The sequence below is a fragment of the Perissodus microlepis genome, chromosome 2 (genome assembly GCF_051167445.1).
Source record: "Perissodus microlepis isolate ML-2025 ecotype Zambia chromosome 2, ASM5116744v1, whole genome shotgun sequence".
In the NCBI taxonomy this organism is placed as follows: Eukaryota; Metazoa; Chordata; class Actinopteri; order Cichliformes; family Cichlidae; genus Perissodus; species Perissodus microlepis.
Window position 1 is genome coordinate 31,750,329 of NC_140462.1, and position 14,390 is coordinate 31,764,718.

Sequence of the window (14,390 nt, forward strand, 5' to 3'; positions counted from 1 at the left end):
TTTTGTCTCTTTGAGGACTCTGGGAGGTAGCAAGGGAGTGTGAGCCTTAATGTGTGAAACAGCTGTGTACTGCCTTTTGTTCCTGGAGAAGGTATTTAACTGAGAGCCATGCTAGGCTCAGTGAGCCTCTGCTGACCGTCTGCCCCGCGATCATGCCGTCTCTACACCAAGCTTGAGTTTTCTGTTCTTTGTGATTTGATTAAAGAATTATTTATTAAGGTGAAACACAAAGATACAAAATAGGAGAGACCAAAACCAAAGGCTGACTCTAAACTGGGAAAAACGAAACTAACAGCAAAGCACAGGGAACATGGAAAAACTACGGACCGAGAACATGGGGGAGACGAACAGACGACCTGCGAACGAACCAAGGAAAACAGAAGACTTGAATGCATAGAAGGACAGTGAAGGAAGTGGAAACACATGGGGAACAAAACTGATACAAATGGACGTGACGCCACAGGGGAACTGAACATACTGAACATGGACCACGACACTATTAAAATAAAACAGGAAACACAGAGACGTAGAGTGACACATGAGCTTGACACAGGAGGAAATGCAGATGGGAGAGGGAGCAAGGGATCACGAGAGAGAGAGGACAAGAGAGCACCAGAGAGAGAGACATGATGGGCTGGGGAATTATGGAATAAACATGACCGACAGGGGAGACATGGAATGACACACAGGAAGGGGAGACGAGACATCTCGACAAGACACCAGGGAAACGGAAATATAACTAAACAATAGAGAGAACTCAGTACTCAAAAAATAGAAAAACAACCGAAACAACACCAAGGGCACAGTTTTGTTTTACAGTGGGTATTACAACACACATAAAAGCGCCATAAACTCAAAAGGCTGGGTCAAATGTATGAGGTGCCGTAAGGGACATTATTACTGAAACGCTTTCACACACACTACTGAAATTTTAGCTCTCACACACACTACTGAAATTTTAGCTCTCACACACACTACTGAAACACTCTCACACACACTACTGAAACGCTCTCACACACACTACTGAAACACTCTCACACACACTACTGAAACGCTCTCACGCACACTACTGAAATTTTAGCTCTCACACACATTACTGCGTTTCGGTAGTGTGTGTGAGAGCGTTTCAGTAATAATGTCCCTTACGGCACCTCATACAGCTGGGGCAAATCAGGCCTAACGAGACAAGGGGAAGCAAAACCAGACACATTAACATGAGACATGGACTTTCAAAGTAAAACAGGAAACATAACACAGACTCACAGGCAAGCACTATAACAGAGGGAACAGAGACGTGGGACCAGGGCAGACACAGACACTGACTGGACGTGGGGATATAGCGGACAGGGGAGACAGCAACTAAGGATTACACAGAGACAAACCATAAGACATGACTCTAACAAAAACCCAAAGACTAGAAATTATAAATAATATAATAAACTCAAAAACCCTGGGTCAACGACCCAGGCATCCTAACACAATAAGGCTTGAAACAGGTGAATCTAGTCATCAACTCAACATAAAAATGTTGAGTCACCCCCAGATTGTCAAAGGAAATATTTTGGGTCTAAGGTACTCTTTCATTAGCTTTAATTTTCTGGATCGGAAGCTACATTGATGTTTTATATACACTCTATGACCTAAGTTCAAATCTTTATGCATAGTTGTGCCCCACCCCCACCAAAAAAAAGGAGCTATATCTCACACTCAGCAGACATCGGTCTCGATATTAATGTTTGTGATAGCTCAATTATTAAAACACTAATCAAGTATGGTTTGTTTGAAAGCACCTCATACCAAACTTTCAAGCATGATGGTGAAATGGATGAATCAGGCTGTTTTTGCAGTCACAGGCTTCGTCGCCTTTCCATCATTTAATCAACCATGAAATCCTCTTAATATCAAAGTATTATAGTGTAAAGTTTGAAGCCATCTGTAAGACAGATGAAGTGTGAACAAAAGTGAGACAGCCTACAGGACAATGATCTCACGCACACCAGCAGTAAAGGTGCTGCAATGCCCCAGGCACACAAACTTGGCTGAAGTGCTGTGGCATCATATATATATATATATATATATATATATATATATATATATATATATATATATATGGGTGACATATATATATATGTCACCCAATTTATGTTATTGTAGTTGATAAAGATGTTGTTTGTATGATGCATAAACAGCACGACCAGTTAGCATAAAGACAATTATGGAAATTTAAAGGTGTTTTTGTGAGAGTGTTTTGGTTTACCGTAACGCCTCTTTTGTTTACTTTCTGTGTGTTAAAGAAACCCACTGTAAAAGAAAACTGTGCTCTTGGTGTTGTTTAGGCCGGAAAGATGATTGATATTATTTCCATTGTGGTAGTAGAACGGAGCACCAACATAACAAACAGCCAATCAGATTGTTCTGAAATTGTTCCCTCCCACTTGATGTGATTATATTAAGGAGCATCATCTTAGTATGCCTAAATGTAAATGAGTCACAAGTAAATCCATCAGAAAATGCTGATCGTATTTTATATGCTGCTGGGCTTCAGAGCTGGTCGTAAGTTTAGAGTCGGCTTTTTTCCATATATATTTCTCCAGTTTAACATGTGGAATATAGAACTCTATATGTAACTGCTCTGCTTAATTTGACTTTCAGGATGCACTGATTATGTGTTTTTTGGAACGAAGACTATTGGTGTTGGAGAAACTGTGACCCTGACATGTGAACGCCCGACATCTGAATATGAAGCAACCTTGTATTGGATCAGGATTGTTTCTGGAAGCTGGCCTGAATTCATGGGAGGAACATTTACCTTTGATTATGACGGTGTTAACACCACTCCTCACATTACAGCAAAGCAAGAACCTGGAACCTTTATTCTGGAAATAAGTCAAACTAGGCTAAGTGACACTGGTCTTTATTACTGCATAAAAGTGGACCAACTGGACATGGAATTTTTAAATGCAACATTTTTAAAAATTAAAGGTAAACAGAACTGATTATTTCTTACCCATGTTTACAAATCAATATCTAACTAAAATGAGTAAAACATGAATTTATTGATTTATGTATTTACATTAACAGTTACTTAATTATTTTCTAAGGGCCAGAGACGGCTATCACTGACATCATTCAGGTGCCTCAATCTGGTCCCCTCCATCTGGGAAACCCAGTGACTCTGCAGTGTTCAGTCCTCTCTAACCCAGAGAACAGTGCATGTCCTGGAAATGACAGTGTGTTTTGGTTCAGCAGTAGATCTGATAACTCTCACCCCAACTTGATTTATGCTGATGGAAACAGTGATAAATGTGAGAGGAGTCCAGAGGCTTCCTCCACACAGAAATGTGTCTACAGCTTCTCCAAGAATGCCAGCTCCTCTGATGCCGGGTCGTACTACTGCGCTGTGGCCACATGTGGACATATAATTTTTGGAAATGGAATAAAACTGGATGTTAAAGGTAAATTTGAAGAATGCTATAATAATTTAGAATAGGCTAGTTTAAAATCAGCCTGAAACTTTTTCCCAGTTTATAATGTCTCCAAAAGTAATATTTATTACTGGGTGCTTTTATTTTTCCAGGACTCAACATGTGGGACTTGCAAAAGGCTAATACAGTTCTATTTATATTATGTGCTGCTTTGGCTACAAGTCTGATCGTTATAGCCTTACTGATTTATACCATCAAGAAGAAAACATCCAGTTGTTGGTGTGGTAATAAAAGTTATACTCACATTAGTATATCCATCAGCTTTGGTGCAAATTAACCATGAAGAAAGTATCTGTCATTGTAAATTTCTCTGTCTTTTAAACAGATGTTGGGACAGGGAGTGGTGATCAGCAGAGTCAGCAGGTAAGGTAAACTGAAAAAAAAAGAAAATATAAAGACAATGGTACATTTTACTCTTGAATGTTTGTTTTTTGTTTTTTTTACTCAGACAGTAGTGGTTTACTCTGCACCAAACATCACTATGAGGAAAAGCAGCAAATTAGCACAAAGGAGTGAAAAAGCAGCAGAGGGGGGGACAGTCTATACTGATGTCAGTGCTTTTGCAGTCGAGTAACTACTGTTATTAGGGTTTACTATATTTTTTATGACAAACTGTGTGAAATGCATTTCAAGCTCCATCGTGGGTTTCATTTAAATTCTGAAACAAAAAATACAGTTATATTTATTGAAAAAATAAATAACATATTATAATAAAATTATATATTTGAATGTTATCACGTTTTAATGTCATTCTGTTATTTTCCACTTTGTTTTGTGATGATGTTTTAGAAAAGGTAGACAGTCATGTATATTAGAGAGTCAACCACATGTACACAGTCAAAAATTAAAGTCTAGAATTGTCTAATTGTGGAAAATTGTGTGGTTACTTGACTCCTTAGATGAAGTGTTTCAAATGTATAGCCTGTGGGCCACATTATATCTGTCCTGCAAGATAATTTCATATGTTAGTTATTAATGGCCCATCAGTATGAGGGAGTTAAATCTTCAGCCCTGCTGAGAATCCATGCAGGTAGGAATGGGACTTTTATTGCCATGGGCACATCATGCAGCCAATCACGTGCAAAGACAGACTGGGATCATAACATTATGTGAGAGAAGGAAGGGGGCAGACAAGACAGCAAGTGTAGTGGTACAGCCCATGTACACAGAGATGAAGTACTATAGATTAAAATGCAAGCGTCTCAGGAAAAAGTGGAGATACAAGCAAAATGAGCAGCATCTGGCTGCATTTCAGTGACACTGGAGCCTCCAAAGCTGAGTCCATAATTTATAAACTTAGAAGCTGGCTAAAGTGATACCCGTTCTAATTTTCAACCATTTTCCATTGTGGTGGACAAAACGTTTCAAACCTCTCGGGGCCTCAAACCTCATGGAGGTTTTCTTTAGTAGTAAATGCATAAAAATAAGGCTTTTATGAAAACAGTGAAAAAAAAAATTGCTTTCTTGAAAAAGACTAAATTTACAGTTCAGTATTGAATATTACATAAAATAAACTATAAGGAAAGAGTCTTTGAACGGTAAATTCTTAACTTGCTTGATCTGATGCTCACCAAAAACAAGCACAAGTATCACTTTTGAACTTTTAACTGCATTTTTTTTTTACAAGTTTTATAGCTTTTCCTATTGAAAAGCCCCCTTAAGGCCATTCATACAACACAAAGTAAAACAGATGCATCCCCAGATCTGTTTTTATACATAGACATGTGTGGAAACTAGTGAAACGTCAGAATCTCAGCTAAAACTCAAAACCATTTCAACAACCACCAAACTGCTAAAACAACAAACGATAAAGCGCAGGCAAACAGCTTCCACATAATGTAATGTAAACACATGTAAACACAAAGCAGCAAATCCTGTTCACCCGACAGTATGCACACAAATATGCCATTGGATGCTGAAAACAGACATCTCAAAGATTCAGAAACTGAAGGTTTTGTCACGCTCTGACCAAAATTCACTGAACCAACAGCAAAAGAAGACCAAAACTGCACGTCACATTTAACAAAAACATAGTAATGAATTCCTACTGGTCTGCCTTACTTCCACCACGACTATGTCTCATTATGCTTCGAGACCAGTTTCTCATCAAAACTCTATTTTCTGCCTTATTTGCTCGCTTATTATGCAGCTGTCTACTGTTGAGCACAGTGTTGTCAGCCGCTGATTTAGTTCCCCCCCAATGACTGCTGACACAAAAACCTAATTTTTGCTGTTCAATACCAAAGAGATTTCAACTTTCACAGATTATGCAGAATTATGTCAAAATGCAATGTCTCTAATAAACCCTAGTGTGCAACTTTGTGAAACACAAAAAAGTTTCTGTTTTTCATTTTATACTCCATAAATGCCAGTTTTTTTACAACTACATTTGTAAAATGAGTTTGACACCCCTGCCTTAGACAGACTTTTGTCAGTTGAGATACTTCCTCAGTGTCTGAGCCAGAGCATATGGACTGGATGGGCAACTTGACAGGGAGGCATTTGTCTCGCCTCTCACCTCTATTTATTAAAAAAAAAAAAATAAGGAAATTTTTTTTAATACTCATATATAGTTGTGAAAATATGTCAATAGAATTTAGCTCAGTAGGCACCTTTTTGGATGGGACTGGAACCCCAAAGGCTCCATAAAGGCAACAGTGTACTCATCCAGCTGAACAAGGAAGCACACTGTTCAGCTGACCAAGCATTGCTATGTGACATTTGACCCATCTGTTCCAGTCCAAGGACATATCTGCTGAGTCATCATTGAATCATTCAGTCTTTTGTGCAATCAACCAATCACCTCCCATTACCACCCCCTAGATGAGTCACCGATGCACTCCAAGAGATCCAAGGGTCAGCCAGATCTTCAGACTGCCTGTTTTCACATGAAAACAAGACACGTATCATAACTAACCCAAAAGCAAAACCCAGTAATTTACTTGGTATCAACAGTCATTTCTCTATGAAAAGTCAACCTGGAAAAAGGGTTCAATGGATTACTAGAATTGCTAATGAAATAAGAAAATTCTGTGTTTAACCAGGTTCTTGTCTTTGGTTTCTTGCTGTATGCAAATGGAGACAGAAAGTGAGTGAGACAACTTGCAGAGAGGCAGTGGTTTTGCTAGAATGGCGATATTTGTCTACCAAGCCTTTCCACAACTATTTTATATTGTTAAAACAATGTCTATGTTTAAAAATATGCAATAATATTTATACATATGATAAAAACTTTCTTTATACTCTCAAAGGACTTTGAAAGGGCCTTCTGCATTTTAGTCATGAGAACAACAAGCAAAGCTACAAGCAACAACTATACTGACAAACTAAAGTTGTGGTGGGCCATTTCTCCACCCCTTGACCAACTACTGAAGCTGTTTACTCAGAACAGAACTCACTGTGTGCTTTAACAGGATATGAAGTGAGCAAAGACGTCAGCAAGCTCCCTTCAAACACCAAGCGTCTACAACTTTATGCATCTCTCATAAAGTATTACATGTATGCAATATTCATACAACTGTATTTAAATGTATACTTAATTTGATCTTTCAAATTAAAGTACTTATCCATCACTGTGCTAAGAGAGGCACATATGACCACACTTTACCAAGGTTTCAAACCTATAGTCAATAATTTGCCATTAAATAATTTCACTGCCACAAAGGACAGGGAGGGACAATTGATTAGCACCTCCCCTCTTCTGGAAGCAGCTATAAAAACATAGAAAAGTGTAGAATTAAAAAAAAATAGTCTAGTTTGTTTCCTTGTTGCTGTACCCTTCAAATACTCTTTTAAATGTGTTCTGATATTATTTTTACTTTTATATAGTGTCAATCTGCTAGACTTCTCATATGGATGGGGAAAAAAACAACAGCAGCTTCCTGAAACTGAAGTATAGAGTGAAACAGGAAGAAAAGCCGCTTTGTATTTACACCTTTCTTTGAAAGCCCAACCACAGAAATGCTTAAGTTTCCATGAACTGTTTGTTTGCCAGCGATGACTGTGACTTTAGGTTTAGTTGTCTTTGTGTGCAGACATTAAGAAAAGGCAGAATATGCAAAGTAAAACAACTTTTTAAGAAAAAGCTTTTCATGTTCGCCATTTAAACTTCACATTTACTTCTTAAATGCTTACCTATGGTATATTGTTATGTGTAAATCATCATGCACATTATTAATGTGAAGAAAAATCTTTTTTTATTATTGTTGTAAGCAGTGAAGTGGCAGAACTGAAAGTGGTCTCAGACGGGAGGCTGTCATGTAACACACAGATCTCTAGCTTGACCAAAACTGAGATTGTGGTTTTGTGCTACTATAGATTTTTCTGCCAGGAACATACTCACGTGATTTGGTAATGACTTGATTCAAGCATAGTCCACTGCTTTTTAGGGCCAGATTTTAATGTAGGTGCTTTCATTTTCCTGACATACAATATAACAGGCATTAGAGCAGGACTGTGACTGCAGAGGGTGTGAATGTCTTCCTAGTTGCTGTTTTGATTTTTGGTAAACTTGCCCTAATCAGGATTAGGGCTGAAAACTGGATCTGTTTTCAGTTTTATGTGTGTATCAGTGTTTGTGTTTTGATAGATGGAGTTTAGTAACTTGTTAGCACACAGGTTGCAGCCTAATTAACCCCTACACTTCTCTATTTGTAATGACTTACACTGTTCCAAAAAATAGTAATGTCAAAGTATCTTACTGTATATTTTACAGTTTTGTACTGTCTTTCTAGAATATCATTAAATTTACATAAGTAGACTGTGATTTTACATGTCAAAGGTAAAATAAGATAACATCACTGTAAATATAGTAAAACACAATTTACTTGTTTTTTAAATATATTTTTTTGTACATATGCATATTCAGATTGTAAAAATACATTCAGAAATGTATCATAATTTCACAAATATTTGTCTGTTATGTGAGAGAATGATCTGTTAAATTCAAATGTAATACTATGGGAAAATATATAAAATGATCAAAAATTAATGAGAATAATCAATAATTAAAGGAGTATTTGAATTATAATTGTGCTGAAAATTTCATGTCATCTAGGTCTGATTCAATAATTCAGAGGTAACAAGTGAAAATATAATTAATAGGAATAAAAACTAAAAAAAACATATAACACATTGCACGGCCACGCTGTGCTAATTATATATTTTAAAAAATAAATGTAGAGGTAGGAATTGCAATTAATATGAATCTCAAAATATTCACAACATTCCTGAACAGAAATAGGCCTCTGCACCTGGGGGGAGGGTGTGGCCATGAAAACAATGTGACATGCCATTGGATGTTGGGACACATGATAACATGACGCTAAGCATCGGCCAATGAATGTGAACTAACAACCACAAGGTCGTGGGTATGGCTGCACTGTAGGACAAATGCCATATTGCGCCATCGGCCCCTCTGGCCAACACCAGTAGGCGGTAGGTGAAGTGTCTTGCCCAAGGACACAACGACCGAGACTGTCCGAGCTGGGGCTCGAACCGGCAACCTTCCGATTACAAGACGAACACCCAACTCTTGAGCCACGATCGCCCCAGAAAGATTTGAAAGATCGAACTGTTGAATTCAAATGTAATGCTATGGAAAAGTATATAACATGATTCCTATAAGCTTGTGTTACATCACATAAGTATTATGTGCCGGTTCGAGCCCCGGCTCGGACACTCGCGGTGTTGTGTCCGTGGTCAAGGCTCTTCACCTACCGCCTACTGGTGATGGCCAGAGGGGCCGATGGTGCGATATGGCAGCCTCGCCTCTGTCCCAGGGCATGCAATCCATTATTATTTAAACCAACTGTTAACTGTATATTTCTGTACATTTACGTATTATGATTCATATTGCCACATTCATTGACCTTGTCATTGACACAGAGGGTTAACGAGGGAAGTGGGAGCACACGGGGAACACAGCTGACACAGATAATCATAACGAGACACAGCAGTAGTAAACACAACACTGACGGGAGACTGTCAAAGTAAAACAGGATGTACAGAGGTGCAGACAGGAGGAGAGAGAGAGCACAGGCATGGCGGGCTGGGGAAACATGGAATAAAACACAAGGAGGGGAGACAAGGGCTCACAGATATACAGAGGGGCACACAGGGGGGAAAAGTCACAAGGGGAAATCAAAATAAGGATTAACTTAACAGAGCAACCCAGGAACCATGGCCTAAATAAAGAACAAAATACAAAAATACACGAAAACTAAGAATGCTGGTCCAACATGGCCCAGGATCATGACACGTAGGAATCAAAACACTTGTGAAATTATCTAGCAACTAGTCAAAGTTTACCGTTAAACTGTTTACTGTTAAGTTTAGTTCTTCAATTTATACCAATGGATGTTAATGACATAACTGACATGAGATAAAATATCCACCCATCCATTCTCTTTCACTTATCAGGGTTGTAAGGCACTTGAGCTTTTTTCAGCAACCGTAGAGCCAGAGGCCATTTAGCCCCTGGACAGGTCACCAGTCTTTCACAGGGCTAACACAGAGAGTCAGATATCCATTTGCACTCACATTCACACCTATGGTTAATTTAGAATCACCAATTAACCTAAACCCACTAACTGCATTTCTATGGACTATGGGAGGGAGAGAGAACCCACACAAACATGGGAAGAACATGCAAACGCCACAGAGAAAGACAACAGCCTGGATTGTGGAGTCAAACTCAGGCCTTCTTGCTGTGAGGCAACGGTTTTAACCCCCGTACTACTATGATAAAATGTGTGTTTCACAACTATTGAAAATGTTAAAACACTGAACAAACCTCCTGGTGTTCAGTGGCATAGCAGTAGTCCCTGCCGTGTAACATCTTGTCATTATGAGTTGTTTACAATGGTTACAGTCATTATTTAGGGTTATGGAAAGACAGTCTTGTTGTCTAACTTTGACGATGCCTTAACCAGACTGAAACACATGGTTTTTGCAGCCTTCAGTGATCAATAAGATTTTAGCTTTTAAACAATTAAAATGAATTAAATATCACTTAAATAACCATACATTTAACTAGAATTACAATTTCAAGTTGAGTTCCTTTAAATCATTAAGGGTTAATTGTTTACAATGGCCCGATAACTGTCATATTGGCATTAATATAAAATGTGCTTCAGCTTTGTTGTGTTCTTTTTTCGAACTTTCAGTTTGAGAAACCCACAAGAATCAAATATGAGACGACAGGGCTTACATTTGGTGTTGCTTTATGTGCTTTAGTTGGAACAATGGTTGATACTGTTTCCACTCCAGTAATGGAGTGATACACCAACATAACAAGTAGCCAATCAGACTGCTCTGAAATAGTTCCCTCCCACTACAAATACTTATATCTGGATGATTCTTTTATATTAAGTTATTTTTTACAACAGTATCAGGAAGGTAATACAACAAACAAAAACAAAATCCAGAAATGGTTGTATTTTATTTGTTGCTGACGCTCAGTTTTGGATGTAAGTATTTGTAGAGACATCAGATTTACATATAAATATATTTAAATATAAATATATAATAATATATTTCAATTATTGCCATTTTTATATAGATAATGAAGAGAAGACAACGTAAAGGATTCTGTCTCTTGTTCATGTCTGACTTGAATAATATTTTTCAGATTGCTCAGATGACCAGACTTTCGAGACAAAGACTGTTTACGTTGGGGAGAATATTACCCTGACGTGCCCCCGTAGAGATGTAGGAACCTTGTTTTGGATCAAGCTTGTTTCTGGAGACTTTCCTAAAATCTTAGGAAGATCATTTAGCTCTCAGAGTGCTGATCAGCGCATTAGAACTGTAACAGATCCTGGAATATTTGATCTGTATATTACAAAAGCACAACAGAGTGATACAGGAGTTTACATCTGTATGAAAACAGCAAATCGAGAAGTAACATTTTTGAATGGAACCTACTTAAAAGTTGAAGGTAAGAATAGAAAAACATTTTCTTCTGAAATTACATAGGTTGTTTCTATATTGATGAACAGAGGCATATATGGCATTTATTTAAGTCAAGTTTTTACAAGCTTTTCTTTCTTTTTGTCTTTCTTTCTTTCTTTTTCCCTTTTCTATTTAAATTGGTCTTTAAAATAACAAGTTTTTCACATAATTTTGTTTCATTTTTGTAGGACGAGAGCCTCCTTTCACTACAACTCCTCCATCTGATCCTGTCCATCAGGAACACACAGTAACTCTCCAGTGTTCGGTCTTTCATGACTTCCTGAATAAAACATGTCCAGTAGATGACAATGTGTTCTGTTTGAGTGCAGAACCACATCAATCTCACTTGGATTCTAATTGTGCTCATGTAAATGGTGGAGATGAATATGAAAGGAACTCAGAGGGACTCTCAACAAAAACATGTTTCTACAGCTACTTCAGAAACTTCAGCTCCTCTGATTCACAGATGTATTACTGCGCCGTGGCAACATGTGTGGAGTCATTTTCTGGAGACAAAACAAAAGCCGATACTGACGGTAATTGAATCATGTTTTTATGTAATGGGGAAAATTGGAATATTTGTCCATTTGATTAGATTCTAGTTTTTTACCTAATATTCTGTAATGCTAAATCAATCTATATAAAAAATATATCTGACAACACTTAATCATTGCTAACATAATTCATTTTCTTTTGTTTTATATCAGCAGTCAACAAGACTAATTCAATGAAGGACAATGCACTTCTCTATCTGTTATGTGTTGCTTTGGCTGTAACCCTGATTGTTATAGCCTCTCTAATCTATTCAGTCAAGAACAATAGCTCATGTGTGGGTTGCAATGGTATGCAAAGTCAATCATACATTAATTTACCAAACAATATTTAACAAAATTGGACTCACATTAATGTTGTGGATTTATTTATCAGATGCAGTCGCTTTACGAACAAATGTGACAGAAAAAGGAGATCAGGAAATTCTGCAGGTAGTTATGAAAAAAAAACTCTTCAAGCGTTTTGTATGTTTTAATGTCTCACTGTGTAAATAAGTATCCACATTTTTCTGTTTCCTCAGACAGATGAAGACTCATTGGTTTATTCTGTAGTAATTTTCACTTGTGGAAAAATGGGATAGGAACAAGGACAACAGAACCTGCAGAGGACGAGAACATCTGTACTGATTTAAAGGCTCTTGAGGTGGATTAATAGCTAGAGACATTTAACTCTTGCATTTTAAATTGTGTTAGAAATGTACTTATTATTTTTGCATTTTATTAATAGTTTTAAAAACAAATTTAAATAATTACAATGATAATTCTCATTTGTTTTTCTAATAGATGTACATAGTATTAATCCTATCCATGAATGGTTTTTGTGGAACTTTTCTTTTTTCTGATGTTGTGATATGTTCCTACATATTCTTGTATCTGTATATATTTCTATATGACCAAATCAATATGTTTATCTCAGTGTAATGTATTGAAAGGAACAGGTGGAAACAGTATATGTATTACTCCCTTCTTAATAGACAGACGTAGAATAGTGTACTTCAAACGCCAAATTTTTTAATTTCATGTATTATAATTTTATTGGTCACGTTTTGTTTAAAATGAATAAAAAGTTGTCGATCTCGGCCTGCAGGTTTTGGTCTCTGTCATCAATTTCAGGTACATCTAGAATGACTTTAAAAATCACAGTAAAGTAAGTTTGTCAGGTGATGGTGACACTTGTTCACAATAATCTGTAGAACTTTAGACCATGAAGTTCTCACTGTTTATCTGACTGCTTTAAGGAACATCAGTGCAAGATTAAACTTTAGACAAGTGTTCAAAATCCATTAGTATAAGGGCAGCATGGTGGCGCACTGTTCACTGTCATTTCACATGAAAAAGGTTCCTGGTTCAAACCCTTGCTGGGGCCTTTCTGTTTGTTCTCCCTGTGGTGTGAGTGGGTTTCTTTACTTTGCAGTGTTGATTCTGAATTCTTAAGGTTCTCAACTGAATAACCTGAAGTGATGGATGAAAAAAATCAGTTTTCAAATAAGTGACACTCATCTTCACTGCCTACTTTGAATTTGTGGTAACAGAGTATTTCTGTGAGATATATATTTGTTTTTTTTGTATCATTGATATTTGAATAACTGTACTGTCCTGAGTATGAAAAAAAGTCCTATCTATCTATCTATCTATCTATCTATCTATCTATCTATCTATCTATCTATCTATCTATGTTGTGTGTGTGTGTGTGTGTGTGTGTGTGTCTTATATCAATTTGCCAAACATAACTACTCCAAATATTTTTTAATAAATTCCTTACTATATTTCTTTATGTCTGAACAGTAACAGGTCAAATATACATCTTCAGTGAAGCCCCACAACCATATATATTTTCCATCTATAGGTTCTAAAAGATGTAAAGCAGCTTTGATGTCTGTAACTATTGTAAATAGTGGTGTGAAAAAGTTTCAGTATAGTGAAAACTGGCAACTGAGTCTTTTACAGCCCAGTGCATTCTGGCCCATTCATCTTTGCAGAATTGTTGTACATCAGCCACATTGGAAGGTTTTCGTGCATGAAGCACCTTTTTAAGGTCATTAAGGTCATGAAACAAAATATCAATAGGATTCGGGTCAGGACTTTGACTTGGCCACTCCAAAGTCTTCATTTTTGTTTTTCTTAAGCTATTCAGAGGTCTTGAATTCTGCAGGAGGACAGTGATCCAAAAGGCACCTTAGATCTTGCTTTGTCTCTTGCTTACTTCCTCCATTCCACATGCCTGTCTCTTGCTCCAGGCAATTGAAGACTTGTCTTTAGTTTATCTCAAGATCTTATTCAATTCAATTCAATTCAATAAAACTTTACTGATCCTGAAGGTTGGCCCCGAAGGAATTTGGGTTAAGCTTGCCGGCCTTATGCCAGCACCATCTTACCCACCATACATACATTACACAAACAT

The 14,390-nt window shown here is 37.2% G+C and overlaps 1 protein-coding gene and 1 pseudogene across 1 annotated transcript; both read left to right on the forward strand.

Annotated features, from left to right (window-relative positions):
- The first annotated feature begins 2,484 nt into the window (after nt 1-2,484).
- Nucleotides 2,485-4,139, forward strand: LOC146392943 (uncharacterized). Its single transcript, XM_084907960.1, has 6 exons — nt 2,485-2,553; nt 2,653-2,982; nt 3,102-3,455; nt 3,578-3,709; nt 3,811-3,848; nt 3,934-4,139. Exons 1-6 carry the CDS (start codon nt 2,511-2,513, stop codon nt 4,057-4,059), a joined length of 1,023 nt encoding a protein of 340 aa, XP_084764086.1. The 5' UTR covers nt 2,485-2,510; the 3' UTR covers nt 4,060-4,139.
- Nucleotides 4,140-11,366: 7,227 nt separating this feature from the next.
- Nucleotides 11,367-12,641, forward strand: LOC146392944 (uncharacterized; annotated as a pseudogene).
- The last annotated feature ends 1,749 nt before the right edge of the window (nt 12,642-14,390 follow it).

Excerpts from the sequence above, each read along its gene's own strand:
- LOC146392943 (XM_084907960.1), top strand. The coding sequence starts at position 2,511 with ATGCTGATCGTATTTTATATGCTGCTGGGCTTCAGAGCTGGTC. Across the intron at positions 3,710-3,810 it reads AACATCCAGTTGTTGGTGTG|ATGTTGGGACAGGGAGTGGT; the intron begins GTAATAAAAGTT and ends TCTTTTAAACAG. Across the intron at positions 3,849-3,933 it reads GTGATCAGCAGAGTCAGCAG|ACAGTAGTGGTTTACTCTGC; the intron begins GTAAGGTAAACT and ends TTTTTTACTCAG.